General features: G+C 40.5%; 3 protein-coding genes across 11 annotated transcripts; 1 reads left to right on the forward strand and 2 right to left on the reverse strand.

The window, feature by feature from the left end:
• On the reverse strand, positions 1–7,983 carry tnfsf14b (TNF superfamily member 14b). 2 transcript variants are annotated; one of them, XM_088301852.1, is made up of 8 exons: positions 7,858–7,983; positions 2,914–2,990; positions 2,403–2,622; positions 1,385–1,453; positions 1,256–1,289; positions 814–879; positions 482–719; positions 1–363 (listed from the first exon to the last, which is right to left on the reverse strand). In XM_088301852.1, the coding sequence occupies exons 1-8, from the start codon at positions 7,909–7,911 to the stop codon at positions 174–176; spliced, it is 948 nt and encodes a 315-aa protein (XP_088157978.1). In that variant the 5' UTR covers positions 7,912–7,983; the 3' UTR covers positions 1–173. The 2 variants fall into 2 exon arrangements, with proteins under 2 accessions (XP_088157978.1, XP_088157979.1); XM_088301853.1 differs by lacking the exon at positions 7,858–7,983 and adding an exon at positions 3,082–3,180.
• tmed1b (transmembrane p24 trafficking protein 1b) lies at positions 5,676–9,518 on the forward strand. Its single transcript, XM_088301855.1, has 5 exons — positions 5,676–5,962; positions 6,746–6,843; positions 6,942–7,131; positions 8,026–8,193; positions 8,273–9,518. Exons 1-5 carry the CDS (start codon positions 5,771–5,773, stop codon positions 8,321–8,323), a joined length of 699 nt encoding a protein of 232 aa, XP_088157981.1. The 5' UTR covers positions 5,676–5,770; the 3' UTR covers positions 8,324–9,518.
• On the reverse strand, positions 9,472–26,134 carry LOC148332519 (dynamin-2-like). Of its 8 annotated transcripts, none has more exons than XM_088301851.1 (21): positions 25,695–26,133; positions 22,546–22,619; positions 22,215–22,364; positions 21,922–22,125; positions 21,177–21,275; positions 20,285–20,445; positions 19,109–19,251; positions 18,885–19,020; positions 18,686–18,753; positions 18,298–18,436; positions 16,004–16,090; positions 15,854–15,924; positions 15,170–15,224; positions 14,899–14,910; positions 14,110–14,220; positions 13,492–13,601; positions 13,292–13,403; positions 12,897–13,064; positions 12,016–12,239; positions 11,473–11,712; positions 9,472–9,812 (listed from the first exon to the last, which is right to left on the reverse strand). In XM_088301851.1, exons 1-21 carry the CDS (start codon positions 25,853–25,855, stop codon positions 9,773–9,775), a joined length of 2,565 nt encoding a protein of 854 aa, XP_088157977.1. In that variant the 5' UTR covers positions 25,856–26,133; the 3' UTR covers positions 9,472–9,772. The 8 variants fall into 8 exon arrangements, with proteins under 8 accessions (XP_088157977.1, XP_088157973.1, XP_088157971.1 ...); XM_088301847.1 differs by lacking the exons at positions 9,472–9,812; positions 18,298–18,436 and adding exons at positions 10,439–11,141; positions 16,940–17,078 and having other exon boundaries at positions 25,695–26,134; XM_088301845.1 differs by lacking the exons at positions 9,472–9,812; positions 18,298–18,436 and adding exons at positions 10,439–11,144; positions 16,940–17,078 and having other exon boundaries at positions 25,695–26,134.
• Between the last annotated feature and the right edge of the window lie 601 nt (positions 26,135–26,735).

The raw sequence follows: 26,735 nt of genomic DNA on the forward strand, positions 1-26,735 counted from the left end.
TTACCGTGTCAATATCACTTTTATTCTTGCAACAAATAATCTAGTCTGAATATCAGATACAGTTTTTTGAGATTACAATCGTTTGCTGCTATTTTTACGAGTACTTTTACATTCGGAAAGAAAAGAAGAGGACAATCACAATGAGGCAAATGTGCAATTAGTCATACATGTTTCTACGGAGATATCATAAAGGCTCCCATAAAATTTTCAGTAGGACCAAGACGCAACTTCTGTATACTATCCAATGTGACGAAAATTTCATCCCCGGTCTGCAGGTGGAAGATCCCCGCCAGGAAACTGTCCCATATATCCTCGCCCCCTGATGACTTGACACTTGTAGGTTTTGGGGTCCAGCAGCGGGACCTGGAGGAAAAAGTCAAAGTGGCGCCAGAAGTTTAATTCCCCCACGCAGACTGCGAACAGTTCAAAAGTGTTGCGTCACGTGTGAGCAACAGAAGAAGGAAACATGATGCCAACTAACCTTTTGGATTTCATAAGTTCTATAGATTGGTCGTATGCCCCCGTGTCTTTCATCACCTTGTGCTGGATGAGAGAACACACCTCTGCCGCATTTATCTGCACTTTGGAGTAGATGTAGTAATAACCGTCCTTCTCCACCAACAGGCGGCCATTGTTGTAGCCCATCTGGTGGGTGATTGAGTCGCCATCTTTGTCAACCCACTGCACCACATTTTTCTCGCCGACCGGATTGCTGCTGCCTGATATAAAGTTGAGAGAGGGTTTTATATGTCATGTATGTTTAGGTATTCATTTTGTGTCATACTTAAGGCGCTGTATTAAGAGGACTCTTACACATCAGGTGAGCAAAGGGCTTGGATCCCAGCAGAGTTTGCACGGGCTGAACCTCATTGGAGCTTCCTGTTTGGAGCAAATCCATTGGCATAACTATAAATGTAATTATAGTCATTTATTTTCAATCTTATCTATCATCTATCTAGTACGAATGGACATCATCATTTATTAATTGTGCAAAAAGACTTTTATAATAATTGTGTCATGAAGCATATGTGACATGTTTGTACTAGTGAAGGGTAAATGAAGCTTCAAATGTGCTTCATGAACCAGTTGTAGTAATTTTGGACTCCTGTAGAGGGCGCTCTCTGTTCAACATTGGACTGAAAGCAAACTGACTTGCCATTTTTTAAATCGTTTATTTAAACCAACCAAGACTTAATGTAACCGATTTTCGTAATTTTGGCTTTTCTCTGTTCACGATTTATCGTAATAATCCAACCTTCAGATGCGGCTTGGCCGTTCAAGAAGCCAAACTGGAAGAGATGGAAAAGAGCAACAGTAAATCCTGAGCTATTCTGAAATGTAATGTGACATGTTAAACGCTGACACGCTCCCTATTCCAATTTACCTGTTGGGCAGACGTCTTAGTGTTGGACATGTTTCGACAGAGAGGATCTGACACGCAGATGGAAAATGCCTGCGAGGAGGAAAGTGAAAAGCCAAGAGAAAGTCAGACAAGCAAATATGTGACAAGTTCAAGAGCAGGAAGTGTTTTTGTTGAGCTCTACAAAACAAAAGAGGCCTCTAAGTGTGGTCATTTCAAAGATGTCAATACATTCGCATGAGGATGGTTACAAATTTGGAAATAGAACGAGGAAATCTCAATATGGAAACTATATGATGTGCTGACGTACGATACAAATGGGAGTGAAGTGGTGCATGTCAAACTTTTGTGCATTTACAATCGTAAAGTATGAGGCGGACTGTTACATTGGCTGCTATAGTAAACTAATATCAAAATATTTGTATGAATCCATGGCAGAAAAAAAAACTTTACTGAAAATACCTACTGAAAAACTACTATGTAGACTTTACTCTTATTAAAATGTTGAGATTATGCCTGGTCACGAGAATATTTTCTATGTGCACAATGTGTCCTAAAATGACCCTCAAAGCTCGAGAATGCAAATGAAAAAACAACAACAGAAAAAAAAAAACACATGGAAAAAAAAATCTTTTCATGGAGTAGTAGTTTTCGAGTGACCTCCCCTCACACTTAGAGCATTATTGTAAGCTGTCGCTCTTAAATTTTAACAACAAAAAAAGCAAACCACACATTTTTTTAAGATATTATTATTCCATTATTCAACAAATAACTGCACAAGTTCTCACACAGTATTGTATTTAACAAGCTGCAAAGTGCAAAATCAAATGGATGACATTTATTTTTGGAACGTGAGAGACCAAATACTCCTCCTGACCAAGCCCAAAATAATGATATTGATTTCACCCTGTGAGTGTGTGCGTGCGTGGATATGTGTGTGACAGAGAGAGAGAATTCGTCACATTTAAAAAAAGGGAAACTTTTGATCACGAAATGCAGTCAAAGCATATTTGTCTCCAGTCGTGAAGACAAACAAGCTCACCTCAGTTTTCATGTAAAGTTTATAGACAAAACATCCCTCGACAACAAGTCCCAGCATGGCCAGCGCCACCATCAGCAGAAGAAACTTGTTCCTTGTCGGAGTCCATCGTGTTTTTTTCACAGGTCTGGGAGGGGGGAAGAAGCCGGCTTGGCTGTCCACTATAAAAACTTGGGGGTGGCTGGCCACGCCTCCCTCTGCCATCTCCAGTCTCCCGCTCCACCTGTGACGCAAGGTGGTACAAGGTCACGAGGCCCATCAGGGCAAGGAGGCAGCTGGCAGACTTGGAAACAAGTCCAGACACAAATTGAGAGATAATAAAAGGAAGACGGAAAGATGGACAAGCAAAGTAAATAGCGGCTTGCACATGTGATGCAATCTGACTTCTCGGAAGTGATTACTCCATAATTCGACTATCTCAAGCACATGAGTAGAGTCTGAGAACAGACTTTGCTACAAGTTAAAAACAAAAAAATTACTTTTATTATTATTATTGTTTTAATAAATACAATACCTTGGATTTATTGATGCTCCAGATGTTACTCCTGAAATCAGCCACACCGAGCAGATGATTTCCCCAAATAGAAAGAGCTAAGGAAAAACAATTCAACCAAAATGATTAATCAATGGGAGGCAATAAATAAATCAATAAAAAAAATGGTAGGCATTGAAAATGCCTAACCTTAGAGCAACCACTTTAAGTGCAGTGCAGCTACAGCTTGACTGTGCTGCCTCGCGCATATCCTGCCAACTGTCACCAATATTGCTCTTTTTAACAAGCTCGTGTAAGGAGGAAATGAAGATGACACAGGGAAGAAACAACCCAAGAGCAAGAGAAGGTTGCGTGCGTATGAGTGTGTGCGTGTGTTTCGGGTGCTGCCCACAATGAGGACTTGAATAAGTATAGTCGTGTCCCTCTGATGACTTTTCCTCTTCTCGCTCTTCTCTTTTGGATATTTTCTCATGTTTTTCCTCAATTTATACAACTGAATCAAAATCTAGGCTTTGGCCAAAATGGCTTTGTATTGCTTATACTTGTAAAGTCACACATTTATTTTTCAACAATGGAGCAGCAATTAATTCTGGAAATACTGAAGAAGAAGAATCGATTCAATATTCAGTATCTGCGTGTGTTACTGTTCGAAGGCAACAAATGTGTTGCATAGACATGAAGATGTGTCATTCTTCTTTTTCTGGTTGTTTAGCTATTAATAGTCCTCGTGCGCTTTGTCACTAATTAGACGGCAGTGAGGATTCCGTCATTTTAGATATGACCAAGACTGGAAGCTGTGATTGTGATGCACACTCATTCGCCATTCATTTCTATTTTCATCTCGAGTGTTAGTTAATAGCGCATGCTTTGAAATTAAACCAGAGCAGCAAAATTGTCTTGCTCTTGGGCTCCCCCTGCAGTTGTGAAGTGGTAAATTGTGACAACGTGTTTGTTTGTATATGGAACCTATCCTCTATTATTTGCAAAAAAAAAGTGCTTTGCCACCAACTTGTGCCATCTGTAAGTAATTATTATAAACAGCAGATTTACACTACTCGTGGCAGGGTTCTATCATCTGGCGGAGCTAGAGTTTTATCCCCCGGGGTGCCATGGGGTGGCTGAGGCTATCTCAGAGTATTCACAAAACAAAAACTTGGAAACACGTTATCTACAATCAACATTATTTTTATATTCTATAAAGTATGCACACACGCACACAGACACAAAACAAAGCTTTTTTTTTGGTTAAGCGCAGGTGCAATTTCTCAGAATATAGCGACCATAGTATGCATTTTGTTTCCCCATTTAGAACAGTTTCCATGTGACTTCATATGTCTGAGAAATGCTCCAGTAAAAATACCTTAAGGATAAAAAAAAAATAGAAGCACAGGCTTCATCTTGATTTTAGGTGCCTATAGGTGAAATTAAACTTCTTTGAGGTCATAATTCAGTGTCATTCAAATGAGCCACCAACAACAAGACACCCACGATGAAGTGTGCTGAATCTTGTAAAGATTCAACACAAGTGTGATCGTGGTGGACTTTGGCACCCAATCTGTTGTCTTTGTCGCAAGAGGGAATTATTTAACATGATTGCCTCCATATGGTGACGCCAAGTACACAGCACGCATAAGCACGCATTATTATGTTTATTGGAGATAAAGATGTCGTGAGGACAGATGGAAGTGTGGAGCAGCGTTGGGCTTGAGTGAGTGCTGTTCGATTCACGGCTTTGTTGTGTTTGTACGGTGTCCCGGAGGTAAGTGCAAGAATTTGCTCTCCATATAAAAATAAAACAGCCTCTTGGAAAATGATGACAAAACCAAACAAAATCACAGGTCAGCCCCCATTTGTGGCCCCTTTTGGGAGCCTGTCACAATAGTTTTTTACTAAAATCCCATCATAAATCACAGCATGATGCTTTCCCCTCTGATAAGTTAGATATGTTCAACCCCAAACTGAGTTGGCTGTGGCTCAGTAAGGAAAGATTTAGCTTTTAGGACTTGGCTCAGGGATCTAAAGATGATGGGATCGAGACTCACAATGGAGCAAAGCAGCAGACCGACTTTCACCCACGGGGAACAAAGGAATGTTACATTTCTTGAGAGTGTAAATTAAAGGTTCCCTCACAGGGACTATGGGTGTCTGCTTTCTTTTTCTCAGCAGCCTGTTTATTAGATATACCTGCACAATTTAGCTGATTCAAAATTATTATGTATTATATTTGCCGTGTTTTATTTTCCTGTGTGTGGATCTGAATGTACACAATATATTGTTTACAGTGACAAAAACTGTGCTCAATTAACGTTCATCTGCAGTATGCTTATGCTTTCCAAACCGACAGAACAATTCAGCTTTCTTATTATAGTTGTACTACAATAATAATAATGTTAATAATGATCCATCCATTATCCAAGTCGCTTCTCCTCACGAGGGTCGCGGGGTGCTGGAGCCTATCCCACCCGCCTTCGGGTAGTAGGTGGGGTACACCCTGAACTGGTTGCCAGCCAATCGCAGGGCAGACATAGATGAACAACCATTTACACTCACAATCACACTTTGTAGGTTGTCGCAGCAGACCATGTTCTGTTTGGAGACTTCACTTGCTTGTTTACGTGCAGATCTGACACATTCAATATGGCTAACATTCTTACGTATGACAGCCAAAGGATCGTAAAACCTATTTCGGTCATTTAAGACTGGTGAATCCTGCAGCAGTGATTGGTCGAGAAGTGTTACGCCTCATCCTTTAATTGGTCATTGATGTCACGTGAAGCAACGTTCTTTATCTGCCCTATCACAGCACGAAAAAGTTGTCCTGCGGAAGAACGACATCAAGGAATGCCTGTGTGTAACCCGTAACCGTAATTTAGCTAATATGTTCGGAATGGATCATCTCGTTGTGAGCAAAACACGACTGCTGCTCCTCGCAGTGTTCGGATGGAGTTTGGGGTACGTGTTCGGTTTCGGAGAGGAGAGCAACGAGTTCACTTTCCTTTTGCAAGCCGGGAAATCCGATTGTTTCTTTCAACGAGCGATACAGAATGGTACGATGGAGGTCGAATATCAGGTAATTGTCGGCTTACTGCTCCCTATTTAAATATTCAACCTTCATTTTTTTTTGTCCTTTACTATTTACTAGGTGAAGTTAGCTTCGTATATCTACTGCTGCTTTAGGAAGGCAATCAACAGTTAGGTGTGGGGAAATAACAGAATGTTATCTTTACTTGGATCAAAATGTATTGTATGGCTTTGTTCATCTATCCATCTAGTGACCTACAACCCCAGGCAGAACGATGACGTTTTCTTTCATTAGACAAAGTACACACTTGACCTGAGTCTCTTGTATCTTCTTTTTGTCACATCATAGTTAAGTGGCGTGCCATGAGCTTTCTAGTGAAATATGTCCCTTGGTTCAATAAAGGTTCGGAGAAACGGCACTCGAATGTGCAGGTAAACTTAATGGTGTCTCCAAGAAATGTCTAAATGCACACATCGGTATCGGCAACGGTATCTGTACTAATCAGACGTGCTTGTTTAATAGGAAGCCAGCATATTGTAAAAAAAAAAAAAATGTATGACTATTGTTGCATCCACATTTTGAATTAAAAAATGTGGCACGTTTTCATGAATTAAAATAAAAGAGCACGCTTTAAAATTAAAATGTTCTTGGAATTTTTCCTTTTAATAAAAATACAAATTGTCCACTCTCTGTAAACTCTTTTTCTTTTCCTCATTCTTCTGGTTCAGGTGTTTTATTTTATTACGGCAGTATGCGGCGGCCCTCGGGTGGACTTATTTGCTTGTGCTTCTGTTAGGAAAATAAAAAGTGTGGCTGTTGTTTTAATACCAGGTGATTGGAGGAGCCGGCATGGATGTGGACTTCACCATTCTCAATCCAGAAGGCACCCCGATCATCATAGAGAGTCGTCGCTCTGATGGAGTTCATGTGTGAGTAGTGCAACCTCATATCACACATATCCTCGATCTTGTTCCTGGACGCGGCAATTTATGACTGGCTTTTCTTCCTGTTTTTGCTCTTTGCCCAGGGTGGAGCCCACAGTGGAGGGAGACTATCAAGTCTGCTTTGATAACAGCTTCAGCCACTTCTCAGAGAAGATGGTGTTCTTTGAGCTTTACATTGAGGGGAAAAGAGGAGATGTGGATGGCGATGAAGAGTGGGCCGGTTTGGAGGAGTTGGATGAAAACATGTTGCATTACAAGTTGCAGGATATGAGGGTGAGCTGCAGTGTTTCAAAGGAGTTCACTTTGTTAAAATATGTACAGATCAGCCACACTATTGTGAGCACTTTCACAATATTACCATCTCAAATATTCTGCGTTTAATTATTGCACTTGTAGTTTATATTGATTTAGAACTGTACCGTGTCACCATAAGCGCCATTTCTAATATTTGGGACTCTCTAGAGTAACTCTCTAGTGTTTTCATTCGTGACCGTAACTTCATATGTCGAGGGTTTATCTAGCTATTTTGCTATTTTTCTTCTAAGTCGGATCAGTTTCTTTTTTGAAGGGAATTTTTTGATTTATTTTATTATTGTTTTTGTTTTTTTTTTTAAAACAAACCGAGACCATCAACATTAGACCTCATCGCCCACAAAATTGCCCTTTCCTCATCATGGGTTCATTCAGTAATACCCTCTGCTCCACTCATACCGCTTGGAAACTCGTCCAATTTCGCTAAAGTATTGTGTGGCTTTTGCGTGGTGGTAATCGGTACAAATGGGGGCGAACCACATAATGACTTAACGGAGGCGTAAATTTGCCTTGTGCAAATTCACCTCAACCGTGGGGGATCATGGAACACGTCAGCCGTGAAAACTGAGGGAACACTATATATTGTTTGAGAAAATCTTTTCCTCCCTCAACCCATTATTGTTGTTTCACAGAAGGGACAATTTTGTGTGACATAATTCTCCAATGATATTAATGCCGCAGTTATACCTTCAAGAGGCGCACTTCATATTCATGACTCGCAGATTTTCTGGATTTCATCATGGGCCGGTCGCACTTTGATGTCAATTCTCCGCCGCTCGCGACTGTCACTGCGTTTTGGGTTGAAACAATCCAGTAAAATTAATAGAATATTTGTTTTCCACTTTACTTCCTCAGGAGTACATGGACTCTCTACACAAACGTCTTGAGCGTAGTCGGCAGATGCAAACGGTTTTGCGGACTTACGAGGCACGGGACAGAAACCTTCTGGAAGACAATCTGTGGAGGGTCTCGTTTTGGTCGTGTGCCAGTGTGCTGGTGATGCTGTGCGTGGCCTTCACCCAGGTAAACTGCTGTACAAAATTGCGACTTTTAGTGAATGATATGGGTGGTGCTGACAAGTTTGTCGACTCTTCCCCTTCAGGTCTACACGGTGCGTAAACTGTTTGATGACAAGCGGAGGGTGTGCACATAGAAAGAACTCTTGGGTGTGACAAGATAAGTTGGGCGGGGCTCACAATCCACTACACGGGTGGAGATATTTAATTGTACATAAACACCAGCTGCCGGCAGAAAGTGATGTGGTTCACAGCTGAAAGCTTGTCACGCACCAATCTGAGCAATAACAGTTCAACAGTGAAGAACAGTTCCTACATTGGTGGCCCTTTTTTTTTTCCTTTAGTGCCTTTTTAATGTGAAATCTTCCCACAAAGCGATGCAAAAAACTATGTTTTAAAAGGTACTGCAGTATATTTTGCAATTGAACAATGGTGGGTGTTGTTGTATGTGCTTAATGTCATATGCCTTTTTTTTTTTTTTTTAACCTCTCGGTCTTTCCTGTTGACGTGATAACAATGTGCAATATTCTTAAATTTGTTGTAATTGTTTCTTTTTAAACAGGATTTTTTTTTTCTTCAAAGATGTATTCCAAAAATTAATGAGGAACATAATAGTACTGTGCCTTTAGGCTTAAAGGGGATGTCAACCCCATTTTCTTTCTTTACAGGAAATTGTTTTATGCAGGCCCACTAGTCGAAACGTGGCATTCTGATTAATAGTGCCTTTTGTGGAATATGATTTAGGCAGTAAAATCCACCCGTTTTTATCCATCTCTGGGGCGGCTAATTTGGCACTTCTGTCTACTGAAAAATTACATTAGGGTTGCGCAGGCCTCAGATAATGACCAATCATGGCTAAGCTTCAGAAAATAGTTGAGACGTGATTGGTCGTTACCCGAGCTCTAAGCAACTGTGATCTCATTTTCAGTCAACAGAAGGGGACAAAATGGCCGCCCTCTGATATGGCTAAAAACAGATGGATTTTGCTGCTTTACTCAGACTCGACAAACGCAATATTAATCAGAATGCCGCGTTTAAACTAGTGAAGACACATAGACATTTTATTGCAAATATTTTTGGGGGGTTGACTTCCTCTTTAAGGCCTCTGCTCTGTCCTACCTTTTTCAATCGCGTCCAGTGGGTGGTACTGCCAAGGAAACATTCAAAGCAAGGTTTTCATGGGATCCTTTGCATTGATTTTAATGTTTGTGTCATTTTGTTGTTGATAAGACTGATAGATGTCTTCAATATTGCGTTGAACTATAATTATAAAAAAAAGTCTACATGTACAGTTATGGCAATTTGGTGCACAAATAAAGATTTTCTATTGCAGTGTTGTGTTGCATATTTTCCACATGTGGTGAGCAGTCTGAGGATATGCAGTTTGCCGCAGACATCGACTGAGGGCCACATCCACTGCGTCCTGCTACAAATGACACTACACAGAACTTGGAAAAACAACTCATCATGCATTTATTTTCGCGGTCATCCTCTCTTGAGGGAAACATACGTTTTGGATGTGCCACGAGCCAAGTGGGCATTTCAACTTGCTTGCTGAGCCAGTTTGCGCTGTGTTCATGTAGCCATCACCTTTGGTTGCCACGAGAAGAATGTGGAGGAGGACGCCTGTGGGAAAGAGCAGATTTGTATTTTTTTTTTTAATTCAAGTGCAAATTGTCAGATAAAATGGAGAAGCAAATACAATACAGATTAACCAGTATAATTCAATTTTCATACCTTTTAGTTAGTCATTCCAGCTCTATGAATAGCCTCATGCTGCACTGTCTTTATTCTGTTGCTCCTAGGAATCGTACTTAACCATAGCAGCGCGTTCCAAAAAAATGAAGTAAAACTTAGCGGAACAGAAGTTTTCGCGAGTGATGGGAAAATGAAGCTTCAAGATGTTTCATGAACCACTTAATGTATTTTTTTACTCCTCTAGATGGCATTGTTGGTTTGAATAAAGGATTTAAGAAATGGCAAGTCAGTGTGATGTCAGTCCAATGTTGAACAGAGAGTGCCATCTACAGGAGTCCAAAAATACTACAACTGGTTCATGAAGCATCTTAAAGCTTCTTTTTCCCATCACTAGTTTTCACTTGACGAATGTAAATCAGATGTTACCTGCACTGACCTGTGTAATAAATACAACAGAGTATATTAGCATGCATGCGATCTATCACGCTGCACACCAGACTAATTTGCATGCAAATCCAGGAAAGGTATAGCTGAGTGAAGCAAAAACAGATCAGTTAAAATTAATGTAATCATTTAATAAACATTTTGAAAAGCAGGCACTTTTACACAAAAATTATATTTATGGCTTTTGATGTGATAATTATGATACACAAAAACTCAAAGGCAGGATTAAAATGCACCATAGGTTGAGCACTGCTGGGAGTTGGACTATACTATATAAAACCTATAAAAGTCGCATCATACTTACAATGCTGGAGTAGGTTATGGAAATAATTTTGCAAAAATATTAAGGTACAATTACAAAAATTGTTCATGACAGAATTACCTAAAATATAATTGTGTAGATCTGCAACATATGCAGAGAAATGACGACGATCAAAAAGTGCTACTTACATCACGAGGTGCTTAGTGTGTAAGATTTTTGACTCAACATTTTTTTCAGAAATCTTTGACCATAACAAAATGAATGGAACATAACAATAAATCTCAAATGTGGTGGTTCTTAAATCGTAAAATTCATGAGAATTATCCCTTCGCATCATGTCAAAAATCATTGCGCACGTTCTTCAAGAATCGACAACATGGGAGTCACAATGTCATAACAGTATGTTTTTGAACTGCTGATAAAAACTAAATGAAAATACAAAAGTGTAAACTAAAGCAACTGTTTGCATATTGAGTGTGTGCTTCTAGTCAAGCAGGGAGGATTCTGAAGGACGTATGATGGTGGGTCTGTTGGGAGCAGCTGGGGGTCTTCTGCTGCAGGAAGACAGAAGTTGGGAAAAATGGGGGGGGGGGCAAACATGCAAGGAAATAAAAAGTCATCAGCTAGTCATGCACCAAGATCCCCAAAGCACCACAAGCACCGCCACCGTTGACCTAAATATACACCATTGGCTCAATTTCCACAACTTTATATGGTTTAGCACAATTATGAGTGCTTCAAATGCTGACTGTCATAATAAAGAGCCATTTTCAACGCCATTTTTGTTGCAGTGGTATGATGTCACACTCTTTCTGGAACTGTCTCACCAAGCAATATCTAAACTTAACTACTGGAAGAAATGCAGCTGTTGTTGTTGCTTACCTTGGGATGCCCGGTGGCAACGCAGGAGGCACACGTGCCGGTCTGGAGGGAATCAGTGGAACATTTGGATCAAAACCGGACTGAGCAGGCAGCGGGCCAGGTCGAGTAGGGACAGGTGGTGCCCCGAATGCCGGTGAGGGGTTCAGCGGTGGGGCTGGCCCGGGCGTGGGTCCCCTGACTGTCGGGGGTCGATTTGGAGCGGGCGCTATTGCAGAGGCAGGGCGAGTTCCTGCAGGAGTACTGAGATAGACAAACATCTCAATACAGTTGGGAAATCTTTGCAAAGGTGATGAACGTCGAGGAAATGGTTGTCTTAGCGATAGTGCCTGTTTAGAGGCAGCAGTGAGAAAGAATTGACAGGAATTAAATCAACAGTCCTCGCCCACGATGCCTCCCTCATGCACAAATTGTAATGTAAAACTAATTCATGAATAATAAAATACAGGAGGATACCTGATTCCGTTGTATTCACCTTAAAGCTCCAGTGTGTAAAATGCACTTGCCATCAAGTGGTGAAATAATAATTGAGTTCACACTCATTACCTTGATTCTTTCATCCAGGTGTCATCTACCGGTGGAGGAACAGGGGTTGAAACAGTGGTGGTACTGATGTCACCAATAATGACGAGAGATTCCTTCAGAGCATGATACATCCTGAGCATCTCATCCCTCCTCTGAGCCTGCTCAGCAGACTCTTCCATCAGGCTGCTCTGATCCCCAGCTGAGTACAGGTAGGCCAGCAGCTCAGAGTGGATAAAGTCCTTTGCCTGGAGGTCAAATAGAACAATAATTCATCCATCCCGTCCGTCCGTGCGTGTGTGTGTGTGTGTGTGTGTGTGTGTGTGAATATCAGAAATATCATCCGGCTCGTCCAAAGTCTGCGACCAACCCTCTTATCACATGGCCCTTTTGAAATTAAATGCCCGCGAGTGATGGGAAAATGAAGCTTCAAGGTGTTTCACGAACCAGTTGTTGTATTTTTGGACTCCTCTAGATGGCACTGTTGGTTTAAATAAAGCGTTTAAAAAAAATGGGAAGTCAGTGTGCTTTCAGCCCAATGTTGAACAGAGAGTGCCATCTATGGGAGTCCAAAAATACTACAACTGGTTCATGAAGCACATTTGAAGCTTCATTTAAGCATCACTAATGCCCACCCCTGACTTGACAGGTGGCTGCAATCAGCTAATTTGGCATCATTCTCTATGGCAGCCTTCTACAATCCGTTTGGAACTATGGACCAGTTTTATGTTAAGACATATTTTGACGGCCCATCGCAGAACCTGCCCAGCAAGACTCAGATGTCCATGAAACCGAGCGACTCAGTCCCACCCAGCGTCCTGCAAGTGTCACCGTTTGCGTGGTAGTTTCTTGTGGTCCAAACAAGGAAATGCTCGGCAGGTGCCGAAAACAAAAGGTAAACCTACGTTGTTAATCATGAGGTGCATAATAGTCTTGGGCATGAGGTCTCTGATGGACTTGTTGACAATGCTGATGTACGAGTCCACCAGGTTGCGGATGGTCTCCACCTGCCTCTCCAACTGCGGGTCCATAGACACGGTGTCGCCTGGAATCATTGCGTCTTCATTTTCAGGCTGGAGGGAGAAAGAGACAAGATAGGTGAAGAAAGACAATGGGCTTTACTTTTTGTAGATGGCTCATGCGTATCCTGATTTTCCTGCAGGCGTAAAGTATTCTTTAGAAATGTCAGTTGGATTCTTCAATACGGAAATATTTGCTAGCTGCAGTCCTCCATTCAACTTCAGTATTGTATTTTTTTACTGTGAGTATCTTTAAACATCAACTCTTTAAATGTTAATACCTGGTCTTTCTCAGGGTAAACACCCGCTCTGAGGAACGAGGCTTTCCAGCTGTCAACGTCCTCCTGAGTGTCACATGCCAGCTCAATCTGCCGCAGGTCTTTGTACACGTTTCTGCGTGACACACGCGCACACCAATGACAGGACCGGTATCGATGTTCAAAAGGTCCAAAGGTGCAGTCGACTGCAACGTTGTACTCACCTCTGCTCAGTGTTGAATATGGCAAAGACGTGCTTGCTGGACATGAATCCCTTTTCCACATCTCTTAGCTTCAGGTTGTCAAGAGGCAACATGTACTTCTTCTCTTTCTCCTGATTAATTACACAACATGCAATTAATTTTTAAAATCACTAGTGCACAAACAATGCATTTCAGAGTTCAGCCATGACTGTGTGTTGTGATCTATGTCGTCGTGCTTTAAAAAAAAAAAAAAAAAATCTTGGTAAAACCTACGTTGTTATTGATTTGTTTTCCTGAGAGGACAGTAGTATCGAGGAAGCTTGGAATCACAATTTAAAACCAGTTTCACTAGCAACATTTAAAACAAAGAAGACAAGAATTGAGGAATTGGTGACGTCATATCCCTAATGCATTAGTGACAGGACACAACAGGCATTGTGTCATAATGATTGGCGTTTCATGTATTTGACGCACATTGTATTTGTGGCGAAATAAACTCGCCTAAAAAAAACCACCCTTAATAGTTTGGATCAAAACTGAGTGTGTCACAAGTGTCTTTGCAAAGGCAGAATTTCTGACACTTCACTTTGATCAGATATCAAGCAATTAAGCAAATGTATAAGATAGGTGCTTCTTCACCTCCTCGTCTTTGTACCAGGAAAGGGACTCTGCAGTGAGGACGAACCAGTAATCCTTGGAGCCTCCCTTCATGATGCTAATGTTGATTGTCAACCAACCTCGACGGATGACCTGCGCATGAGACACCAGCACTTTAGGAATATACTCAAACCACAATAAAATACAAAAAAAAATAAAAAGAAAAAAAAAGAAAAAGCCCAAATGTAAAAAAATAATCCTAAATTCCAAAAAACAAACATGCAAGTTTAGCCCGTATAACTAGTAATGGGAAAATGAAGCTTCTAATCTGCTTCATGAACCAGTTATTGTATTTTTTGAGTCCTCTAGATGGCACTGCTGGTTTAAATAAAAGATTTAAAAAATGGCAAGTCAGTGTGATGTCAGCCCAATGTTGACCAGATAGTGCCATCTACAGGAGTCCAAAAATACTACAACTGGTTCATGAAGCAGATTTGATGCTTCATTTACCCATCACTACATATAACCAACAAATAACCAAACACAAACAGACACGTACACTTATAAAACAACCAATTCAATTTGTCTGAATGTTTATATTTGAGTACTTATGTGAGTGGGATAGAATTGTCTCACTTTTGAGCAGACCAATCTCAGAGTGTTACTTGGTAAGAGTGAAAAGGCCCATTTCTCAAGAGTCATCCATGAATGATCTCTTTCACTTCACCCACCCCCACAAAGTTCCACAAAATGCTCAAAAGGATGTTTGAAACAGACACCAAATCCAGGAGAAAGGGAACAAGAGATCGAGGAGGATGGTGAGATACTTACAAGAATCTCTCCCTGGACCATGAAATGTCGGAACGACACGGGAGAGTTACAAAAAGTAAACAAAGATGTACACAAAGGGTAGAGACGTGTGTTATTGGGAATCAACAAAAGGCAGCTACAGAATGTCATCCCATGCAACAACACACTGATCATGACATTACACTACAAAGCATAGACAAGATGAACTCATTTACTTCCATTGACGGTTAAAGACGTCAAAGATCCATTTTTATTTTTTTAGGCTGGTAGTGAATGAGTTTTAAGCAATTACCTGGTTAGGCATGACTCTCTTCTTGGTAGCATTTGCAGCCGTCCTCTGCTGGGCACTGAAAGATCAGAGCAAGTTTTTGTTTAACTAAACGATGGACTAATGTTTTTACAGTAAGATGCATTTTCATTATGGGGGAAATTACAGTGGAAGTAAATGTTTTTGGTGTGGCCTAAATTCATTTTCTTCATTCTGACTTTAGTACACCTTTATTACAATCATGAATGTGCAAAGTGGGTGTAATATAGTGTTTTGTAGTGATGTGAAAATGAAGCTTCAAGATGTTTCATGAACCAGTTGTATTTTTTTACTCCTCTAAATGGCACTGTTGGTTGAAATAAAGGGTTTAAAAAATGTCAAGTCAGTGTGCTTTCAGCTCAATGTTGAACAGAGAGCGGCATCTTTAGGAGTACAAAAATACTACAACTGGTTCATGAAGCACATTTGAAGCTTCATTTACCCATCACTAGTGTTTTGTTTTAAGCACTGTGGCAGGCCATCTCACTTTCTGATGGGGGTTGTACCAGAGAGCCTAATAGGATCCTTTAATTCATCATAGTCATTGTGCGTGCAATTTATTTATTCATCACTTTTATATATCTATTCAAGGAAATCTAAACAAAGCTAGAGGGCGGGAGAAAAAAAAATAAACATGTTAATCCTATTGAGCCAGAAATAATCTCTCACTTGGCAAACCCGATGAAGTCCTCATGATTAGTGTTGATGTAGGAAAGCTCAATGTCAATTAACAGGAGCACCTGATGAGCCAAACATGACAAATGTTTGCTTTTAAGACCTTTTAATTACAAAAAGCTGCAACATGCACACCACTCTGACCTGGTCTTTAGTCTTGCTGTCCCTCTCTCTGATGTAGGTGGTGACGATTCGCTCAGTCTCTTCTCTAAGGCGAGGATATGATCCAAGCTAGAGAGGCAAAAAGAACAAACGCTGCTGCAGGTACCGCAGTGATACAAAGTACGCAAGCATGTCATTCAATGTCCATTATTACAAATGCGTGAAGCAAGAGTAAGACATGCAAAGTGACTGGTGGTACCTCCAAGTTCATCTATTTCAGATTCAATATGATAATTAGCTATGTTTTGTTTTTTTGTGTTTGACCTTCGAGGTTCCACTGTCTTAGATTAACATAACCTCAAACTAGGCCAGAACATCAGTGAGATACTTGAAAAGATGAGAGCAAAGAGTGAGGATGGAAACATGGATTGAGTAACAGCGAATAATATATTTTAGAACAAGTTCCTTTTTCAAAGTTGTAATATTTCTTAGCATGCCATGAGAAATTGGTTTAATCAGTGAGGGGGGGGGTAGTTAATTCGCTGCTCTTAGTGCTGATGTGGTGATGAGGGCTGGTCAAGGTCCAGGATCAGAGGGGCTCTTAAATTTAAGGAGGGAATCACAGGATGAGGTGGGTGCTGAGTGAAGCCTGGAATCATTAACAGCAATAGACAGCAACACGTTAGTTCTTTTCTTCTGCGCATTGTTCTATCCCGGATTGTCTTCTAACATCCTGTCACACCACCTCTCTGTAGTGATGGGTAAATGAAGCTTCAAATGTGCTTCACGAACTAGTTGTAGTATTTTTGGACTCCTGTAGATGGCACTCTCTGTTCAACATTGGGCTGACTTGTCATTTTTTAAACCTTTATTTAAACCAACAGTGCCATCTAGAGGAGTAAAAAATACAACAACTGGTTCATGAAACATCTTGAAGCTTCATTTTCCCATCACCACCTCTCTGCATTTCCCGTTTACCTTTTCAGTGCACTTCCTGATCAGCGTGACAAGCTCGGTGACGACGAGGTCAACACATTTCAGACAGGGGTCTTTCAGCTTAATGATCTGCTTTTTCACTATGGCTTCAAACGCCAAGTCTGGAGTGAACAAGCCTGTCCTGTGGTGATGCATCATGGGAGTTGGACAATTAATGGAAGATGAGGTAGTATAGCATTGTGTAGGAAGGTGGTCGGGAAGGGTGGCAGAGAAAGGAGAGCCAATGTTAAAGGAGTATATTGGGATGTCATTGAGGAAGACGATGACAACAAGGGAAAAAAAGGGAAGAGTTAGTTCTGCTTCATGTTCTGGCTAAGTGAACGAGCTGCAGGTTTGCATATGAAAAAAATTAAGTTGTGGCACACCTTGATTCACTCATATGTAATAAATCGAGGTAGCCCACTTAGTTGCCACTGATCTTAATTCTTCATCTGAGCATGAAGTCTTGTCCAAGTCATTATTTTTAACAAAGTGAAATGTATTATAACTTTTCTTTAGCCTTACAGAGCATAGCTGCAAGTGAGCATGGTTTATAACAGGAAATGCTGAAAAAGCACTACCTGCCACGAAACCACAAACAAAACTGACACTGAGAGGGGTACAATAAACAACCAAGTTTGCACAAAGCACAGTGTTAGAGCGTCGCTTCACTACACAAAATAAATCTTGACATCGTTCAGAAAAGCCACAAAGTCTTTCAACTGAAGAGAAACAAAAAAAAAAAAAAACCTGCAGCTTGTTTTGTTTCAAAACCAGCACAGGAACACATAAAGACCTGTTTCTGACTACACAGCTTCTCAGAGACATCACTGCGGTGAACTCAATGCAGCTTGGACTTTCACGTGCAAAAGCAAATCAACTTCAGGATTTTAAGGGAGACATATTATGATACCCCCCTACCACAATTTAGAAAATGTGGCAGGTTAACCCCCATCGCTGCAAAACCAACGTTAAGAACACCTTTTGGGTTCAACCAGACCATAGAGTGGAGGGAAAAAAATGTTTTAAATCTTAGAGGAAGCACTTCATACAATGCAAGGCAGAAATTCAACATCTCAAAAAAAAAAAAAAAAATTCAAACACAGAAAAAAAAACATGGTTGTTTAATATTCGATGAGTCGGCAGGCCCTCCAGAGACCCAATTAATTGTAAGCAATAAAAAAGCCACATTTCCATAATATGTCCCCTTTAACACTAATGTAAAAATGAAGTGCAAAAATATGGAGCTGCATTAACATATTGTCGAATCTGAAAAAAAAAAAAAGAAGATGCTCCTGGCAGCACTGCAATGAGACCACGCTCTCCGGTGTACAAGCATGGCAGAGACCACGCAGTGATACCTTATTAGTGCACTGCCTGACTGTGTTGATCAACTCCTGGATGACCATGTCGATGCATTTCAGACAAGGTTCTTTCAGCTTAATGATCTGCTTTTTCACGATGGCCTCAAACGCCATGTCTGGGGTGAACAGGCCTGTCCTGAAGGACATACAGATGGGACAGACATGGAGCGGGAAGACAGGAGGTGCACATGGGGACAGGGGGAACTTCAAGAGAAAATAAGACAGAGTACTAAAAGAGATCAAATTTAAACAACATCACAGCACAATGATTAGGAACATGAAGATCTGGATGGATGGATGTTGTAAGGCTGACAAACAACAGAGAGAGCTGAGACACAAACTGACAGATGGAGATAATGTATGTTTACAGGCTGTTCCAACTTGCCTAACTCCATGGATGTTTTTGATCGCGTAACTGATCTCTTTCCTCAGCTCCTTCTCATCAAACTCCATCTAAGACACAAGAAAGTAAAGGCTTAAATATTTTGAAGGAAGAAGGAATGTTTGTTTTTGTTTTTTTGTTTTTTTTACACCCTTGCAGGCTGCAAGTTCTAAATGACAGCTAACACCGTAACTATGGTTACCTTCACTAGCTCAAAGGGAAAACGCTCGTGAAAAATGCGGTTGATCTTTGCTCCTCCAGATAAGTTGGAGGTGTCCACTTGATCCCCGGAGCCTTCGATGCACTTCTCAAAGTCCACACCAAACTGCTGCACCATCCTGCATGTGAAGTAGTGCAGCAGTTTTCACATATATTATTGTGTGTATGTGTGTGTGTGTGTGCGTGTGTGTGCATTTGTGTACTAACTGAAGCAAAGCCTTGGTTTTGCGAGTAGGATCATCAGGACGAAAGTTTTTGTATTCTTCCACCTCTTTCTCGAGAGAGAGGAGCTGGCTTTGCAGCTTGCTGCGTAACCCTGGCAGGGTGTCACGAATGTGGTTGGTCAGTTGCTGGAGGAAAATGAAAAAAAAAAAAAAAAATCACATTTAAATTCAGCAAAATATTTAAAGACATGAACATTTCCGTGTTTGTTTCATAAAGAGTGGAATGTAAAAGCAGAACAATGGCCTTTGAAAGACGACCAGACGTGACAAACGTGTCCCTTCCCACATCTTTCCTGCAACTGCATCTTCAATCCGCATCACTGTTGCTCTTCTGGACAGTTGAGGATCATTATTTGTAATCTCACTTTCTCTTGTTGGGAAACTTGTATTAACTTGGAAATGTACACTGCTGTCTAGTGGCAGGATGCCGTCACTTCACCGGTATCATAGATGCCATGCATTGTGGGAAATGTAGTAAGATGATCCACACTTGGCCCACAAGTTTGACACGTATGTAGAAGAACATGAGGAGAGAGAAAGATTACGCTGGTCACAGACAGCTAACAACTTTGTACAAAGTAATATCATGTTTGTCGTCTCTTGTAAGATAAAACTTAATGTAATTGCTTTTACATATGAATAATAACAGTGCTTGCATAACTATCAAGAATTAGTGATATGCCTTTTTCTTTTTTTCAGAGTCTATACCGCTACCGATTATAAGTAGTCAAAGAGGCTGACATTTAGAGCCGACCCTAATTTGCAGTACAGTGGACCCCCTCTGCACCCGTGGGTTTGCGTTTTTGGGGTCTACAGTAAAAGGGGAAAATATTGGCGTCAAAATAAAATGTATTATATATTTTTTAAATATTTATACTTTTTATTACTTTATTACTCTTACAGCAAATATAACGTTTATATTCAGCCCAAAAAGTTCAATTTTGGTCTCTTCTGATGGGAACACTTTCTACATGTTTGTTGCATCTTTGTCAAGTTCAAACAGGACTTTTTATGGTTATCTTTAAGAAATGTCTTTCTTCTTGCCACTCTTCCACATGCCAAATTTGTCCAGTGTGTGACTAATCGTTGCCCTCTGGACAGATTCTCCCACTTCAATAATCCATGGGACCTGGTATCCCTGAGTAGGTATACGTCTGACCTGATTCAGCGTCTTCTGCAGATGTGGTGTACCCATGCGCTCCGCAAAATGCCTGTACGCAGGATGGGACAAGAAGAACTTGCGCTCAGCAGCCAAAGCAGCACGGATGTCTTTCTTCCCATCAATGTCCTTCTGACTGCGGTTCACCACCCCAATGTAACCTGTGAAGAATAAAGACAGAACATTCTACTAGTGATGGGTAAATGAAGCTTCAAATCTGCTTCATAAACCAGTTGTAGTATTTTTGGACTCCTGTAGATGGCGCTCTCTGTTGATGGCGCTCTCTATTCAACATTGAGCTGAAATCAGACTGACTTGCCACTTTTTTAAATCATTTACCTAAACCAACAGTGCCATCTAGAGGAGTCAAAAAATACAACAACTGGTTCATGAAACATCTTGAAGCTTCATTTTGCTATCACTACAGTCTACTGTTGTTATGTCAAGCAAGTGTTTAATGCGGGAATGACGGTGACGGGAGGCGGTGAACCTGGCAGATTCAGATGTGCAGTCAACAAACTATTCATAATTGGCAGAAATAAAATGTTATTTAATTTTAAATGTAAATTTAAATCGCATCACACAAGTTGCACACAAAATCATGTGTTCAAAAAATAAAAATAAATCCTTCATTTAATACAAGAAATTTTTTTTAAATATTTACTGTTAATCAATGTGCCTTTTGTTGTTGCTTTAAATAAAATTAGAAGTGTAAAAATTAATAAATAATTCAAGAAGTAATAAATTATCAAATTACAGATAATTAATTTTAAAAGCATCAAACTGGCAAGATTTTTTTTTTAGGCGCTCTGCTTCAAAAATGGATGCACCATAACTTGTGGCAGTATTAGTGTCTATTTGTTGTTGAGTGTGTGCGTGTGTGTGGTCCTACCCCTGCGGAGAGGAAGCAGTTTGTTTTCCAGAATGTCTCGGGCATCAGTCCCCTCATCCATCAAGTCCAGCTTGGTAATCACTCCAATAGTCCGCAGACCTGAAGAAAAATGTGTCACAACCAAAAATGGCACCCCAAATTTTTTTTTCATAAATTCAATACGATTTTAACATAATGACACCGTTCTTCTGTGTCATAAATTGATTCCTTTAGCACAGTACATAACCCTAAATTTATTCAAATGATTTCAGTCCCTTTTATATTAAAAAAATGGATCGGTGCCCAAGTAAAGTGAAATATGTTTATAAGTATTAATTTTAGAATTTTGGGTAGCCTCACAGATTCCGTGCTCAGCATAGTCTATAGTTTTTGGTTCCATTTAAATTACACTAAACTTTACACATCATTGCAAATTGCTTTTGCGGATGGCTGCAGCTCTACACGAGTGCACAGAGAGAAGTATGGCAGCGATTAAAAAAAAAAACTAAACGAATCGAATCGATATCAGGGGCTGATGATCGAAAACGTATCGAATCTGGCTTGAGTGAATTGTTACATCCCTATAAAATAGTTTTACCGTGATATAAAGTCAGAGAGGAAATGCTAATTAATACTATCCAAAAAAAAATAATGAAGAAAGACAAGAGTGAAAATGGCTTAAACATAAAGACACATTTAAAGAGAAAATGTTGTAAAGAGAATAAGCAAACGAGCCTGCAAAATGAAAACGACAACAGTGTCCTACCTTGAGGATCGACCTCCTTGGCAATCTTGAGGGCGTCAGAGTTGGCCAGATCAGTGTTAGCGGGAGTGACGGCCAGAATGAGGCAGCTCTCCTTGGTGATGAACTGTAGCAACATGTCTCTGATCTGGTGTTCAATGTCTACAGGTTGGTCTCCAACAGCCACTTTTGTCATTCCCGGCAGGTCAATCAAAGTCAAGTTTAACACTGAGAGATATTGACAGAGGAGAAAAGTTGAAAAACGGCATGGAAACATTTGTGTGTTTTATCTTTTAGTCAGTGTGTGTTTTCCTCACCGTTAGGGGAGTAGACTCGAAGGTTTATTGGGATGGGTGAAATACCCTTGTTGGATCCGGTGAGCCGGTCAGTTTCTGCTTCAATTTCCTGGCGGACTTCATCAAAGTCCACAAATTTACGCCCCTTACAATGCAGGAACTCTGCATACTCTGCATAGAGAAAATGTAAAAATGTGATGATGCAGAGAATAGAAAAGACCGACTGGGAGCACCACTTCTGAAGGAAACTAACAATACAACTCAGAGTGCGGAAGAAAAGAAAAGAGAAGAAAACATTTATTCGTCCCATTCCTGCAAGTGTTTATGCCTGTGATGTACGTATTCCACTTGCCTGCTTTGTTGTTTACAAGTTGCAGAATGAGTGGACGGCGGGTGACGATACCAGACCCTCTGGGCAGGAAGTCTCTGTAAGGGAGACACAAGGGATGTTCAACAAACACAATAATAACAAACAAAATAAAACAATATCTGGTACTGGCTATATGGACAGAAAGACAGATACAGGAAGTCAATCTTTTGCTTTGATATCAATAGTCACTCAAGTTTGAATTGTGCCATTTGGAGTGGCTGGTTGGTCCAGAATGGGAAATGACGTTACAGGACTCCATGTCCTTAATCCAACGCTAGATAAGTGGAAGACAATGAATAAATGGAAAAATTTGCCTTTTAACTTTAATAAGTGCAAAAGAGAAGGGAAGACATATTTTCCTTTGTGCACACAGAGTATGAGTTCGTAATGGAAACTCATGTTCAATAGAATTGGGATTATTTCCAGGTCAGTGATGACACATCAGTCTCGGCAATGACAAAGTGTCTGTCGTTATTAGAGCCACGGTGATTCGATACTCTCAGCAAAATACACGCACAGAATCCAACGCAACAATATGCAAGGGTAATGGAGTAATAAAACGATGATGGTTGGATTTTCAGAGACAGCGAGTCAAATATAACAAACACTTCTCATTTCATTGGGTGTAATTTTTATTTTTTTACTTTTGGGCTCCGTATGCACAAACAAGTTATGTGCAAATTAATTGATAATTATTCTTACATGTTTCATGGACCAAACCAGTAACTGCTAATTACTGGTAATTAATGTTTTCTGCGCTGTTAAATGCACAGAAAAGTAAATGTTAAATTGAGTTTGTATTTTTTTATTGTGAATTAAATTACCATTTATGACAACAAACAACAGATCAAAAGTACTTTTCTCTTTTTTTAACCGTGGAGTACCAGTATTGATTTCCAGGTACTGAGAATCGGAACCGAACCAGTTTAATTGTGAAACTTACCCATCGCTACCTTTATCTGTTTTACATATCACACAGTGAACCAAATCAATCAAGTGAGCATTGAAGGACAGATTTCAAAGTGAAAGGGTGGCCAATAGTGTTGCACCTTCTCCTGAGCTTGATTGCGGGTTCTGTGCCTTGCATAAGGGAACCACGACTGTAGTCAGGAGGCTAGCGACCATCGCTCCAACAACCAGTTGCCATTTTACATTTATTGTCTGCAGCAGGGCCAAGCTCAATTCCTGACTGATGAGCTATCGTCGCCCCAATTTGGATCATTTATCAGAAATTCTATATATAGGTCAAATCTGTTACACAGAATCTTATTAGAAAGTCAGCAGGGTCTGACACAAAAATATACACAACGACGTACACACTAACAACCACTCACACCCACTTTGCCTTTTATCCAATGCTGACGGAGCATTCAGGAAGTTACACAACAATCCCATCCTCCTTCCTCAGCGCTTCCTATCACTTGCGAAATCACCAAACCGAATTCTGTCACTGGATATGAATGTTGAAAACACATCTGTACATTAAAAGACACAACAAGAATTGTTTCAAAATAGAAATATTCAATGAGTTAAAAAAATGGGCCTAAAAGACCAACTTATTATTAAATATATCAATAAAATGTTGGAAGTTTTACGAGCTATGCAAGCATCTCGTGTAAAATCACGCACAATCAAAGTTTGAACTCCAAGGTATATTTTAGTTCGCATCCATTGAAAATCAACGCATTTTGCAGGCCTGGATGTATCCTGTAACCCCAAAACATACACGCTAATGCTCCCTGTAAAGTTGTCACATACTGTACGTCGTTCACAATCACACAATATGAGGTCGACATGTCTATCATGAAAACAGACACAAATTAGATCTTTTTTGGGGGGGGGATCATAATCATCTAATCCCCTTTATTGCTGATTGGTCTTACCAATTGCCACTGAGGGGCCACTGGCTTTAAATATTTGAACGTGGAGCAGAAATATGAGTTTTTTGCAAGTTTTTGAGTCACTCAAACTGCCAAATGAAACAAAGAATATCAACAGCGTCGTTAGTGGCCTCACTAACAGACATAAATTAGCTCAGGCAACTTTTGCGAGAATGTGCTAGAAAAGTGTGTCATGTACACATGACAGTGCAGCTGGTGATATCACTGATGACCCCACACATCAGTGCATCAATGGCCCTACTGTCTCCCCCAGGAACCGCTTGGGACCCGGACAAAAGGCAAAAGGGGAAAGGAAGGCATGGCTGCAAAAGTCACATTCCCCAACTCAACACTGACAACATCCTGAAACGTTGACGCGTCAGATGTTCTTTTTCTGAGCTCGCATGAACAATCATTTCTTGAAGAACGTCTGCGCGACTGCATATCCAATGATGTTCTCACAGTTGGTTTCTTGTTATTTGTCTGGAGGGAGACCTCATTAAGATTCTGTCAGTCTCACGCGAAAAGCTCACAAATTCAGCAGTGCTGGCATCCGAAAAAACTCAGACCGGTTCTGCCCAGTTATGCTCATTAATCTATTAATCCATAAAAGATAACACTCCAGGCCACATGTGTCAAATTACAACCAGATCTGGTCCACCAAATGATTTTATGTAGTGGAGATCCAAATTCCAAAACAGTTATGCGTCCAATTTGTTGTGTATATGTAAGAATATGATTTGGTGATTATACATTCTTATGGTTTTGGAGACATCATTCTTCTGAGGGAAACCGTAAGTGTATTCGGCTCTAGTACATGTTGTGAAAATATAAATGTACTTTTTACCGCTTTTAAAGTCAAACATTGACCTGGCCTATGTAGTACATGGGCAATAAAATATGTATTTACAGCCTTGGGGTAGTGTTCTTAAGGACGACTCAGTTAATGTTTGACAGAATAACTGAAGCTGAGAGATCAAACAAAAAATATACTCTATTTTGTGTGTCTCGTGTTTGGTTAAGCTAATCAAACCTTGGATATTTGTCTTCAATATTAACACAAATTTACTTGCGTAAAAAGCGCAACTGTTAATGGTGAATCGCTCATCTTCCAAAAAAGCAAAGAAACCACCGAGAGCGCCTAGTTGGCGACTTTTCACGAGTCACAAGTAGCGAACGAGAAATAACCCGAAAAGATTTGACTTCATACGTGTCACGTTCATATTGGCAAATTCGGATAAACTGTACAACCTGCCAACGAAATTCTCCAGAACCGAGCTCTTCCCCGCGCTCTGGCCGCCGACGACCGCTATCTGGGGCAGCTCCAAGTTGCAACTCTGGCCGATGGAGCTGAAAGCGTCTTGAAGCTTGTTGATGAGGGGAATGAGGTCTTCCATTCCCCGGTTTCCCATGGTGGCAGCCCAGTCCGCTCAGTGGGCTCCAAATGCTTGACGACACTGTCAAGAAGAAGGCCGACGGGTCGCTTATCCAAAGTTTCAAACGGAACAACGCGTACAGTCAATTATTTATTTCCAACCCGGTAAAAGGATAAAATAATAAATTTTGACACGTCTGGTATGCAATACAATGAGAAACAGGCTTGATTACGAAGCACTGTAGACACATTGGCTGAAAACTTCTGTCATTATCCGGTCAGGCGACACACGCACACACAAACACACACACCCAGCCTCCGCCGGGAACCTAAGGCCCGCCTCCTTCAGTACTCGTCTCTCTCATTGGTCGTCTGAACCTTCAGTCAAAACCTACATCCATATTCCAAGATTCATTTTAAGAGCAATATGGACAGTAAATTCGAAAACTCGTAATGTCACACGATCTTAAAGTTGAGCTCAAAAGACTTAAGGTTGTTCCGAATAAACAAATACCGCACTAGCAGGCCGTTACTTTGTAGAAGATGACGTTGACTGAGTAAAAGGAAAGACGTCACACAAGGTCACGTTTTAGCATTCGATCAAATTTCTCATAGATGTTCACAGTTCAGCCATCAGAGGGCAGAAAAAGACAAAGACAAAAATTCACGACACACCAAACTGAGTAGGAAACTAAACCCACCTGCACGGAAGTCAGGCGAGTGAACCACTACACTATCGGTGACTATTCATACTTTTTTGGGGGTGTGATTTTTCAGTTTAAAATCATAAAAAAATGTCTTCTATTCCGTCTTTAAACAAATCCCGCTGGATTTTTATTCATGATTTATTTTATGGACTCACATGTATTGCTGAACGCTTGATTACCACTTTCGCCTACTGTCATTGTCAAGAAAAG

Source organism: Idiotropiscis lumnitzeri, chromosome 8 (genome assembly GCF_059441095.1).
Source record: "Idiotropiscis lumnitzeri isolate Australia: NSW breed Sydney's pygmy pipehorse chromosome 8, RoL_Ilum_1.0, whole genome shotgun sequence".
Classification (NCBI taxonomy): Eukaryota; Metazoa; Chordata; class Actinopteri; order Syngnathiformes; family Syngnathidae; genus Idiotropiscis; species Idiotropiscis lumnitzeri.

Bases quoted from the DNA above. Each gene is read 5' to 3' on its own strand.
- tmed1b (XM_088301855.1), top strand. From the start codon at position 5,771: ATGTTCGGAATGGATCATCTCGTTGTGAGCAAAACACGACTGCTGCTC. The intron at 7,132-8,025 runs GTGAGCTGCAGT...TTACTTCCTCAG, and splicing joins ACAAGTTGCAGGATATGAGG to GAGTACATGGACTCTCTACA. The intron at 8,194-8,272 runs GTAAACTGCTGT...CTTCCCCTTCAG, and splicing joins TGTGCGTGGCCTTCACCCAG to GTCTACACGGTGCGTAAACT.
- tnfsf14b (XM_088301852.1), bottom strand. From the start codon at position 7,911: ATGATGAAATCCAGAAAATCTGCGAGTCATGAATATGAAGTGCGCCTC. The intron at 1,290-1,384 runs GTAAATTGGAAT...CATCTCTTCCAG, and splicing joins CTAAGACGTCTGCCCAACAG to TTTGGCTTCTTGAACGGCCA. The intron at 880-1,255 runs GTTGGATTATTA...TGCTCCAAACAG, and splicing joins CGGCCAAGCCGCATCTGAAG to GAAGCTCCAATGAGGTTCAG.
- LOC148332519 (XM_088301845.1), bottom strand. From the start codon at position 25,855: ATGGGAAACCGGGGAATGGAAGACCTCATTCCCCTCATCAACAAGCTT. The intron at 15,225-15,853 runs GTGAGAGATTAT...CTGATCTTTCAG, and splicing joins GACTTCATCGGGTTTGCCAA to TGCCCAGCAGAGGACGGCTG. The intron at 11,145-11,472 runs GTAAGCAACAAC...GTCTTCCTGCAG, and splicing joins TTGCCACCGGGCATCCCAAG to CAGAAGACCCCCAGCTGCTC.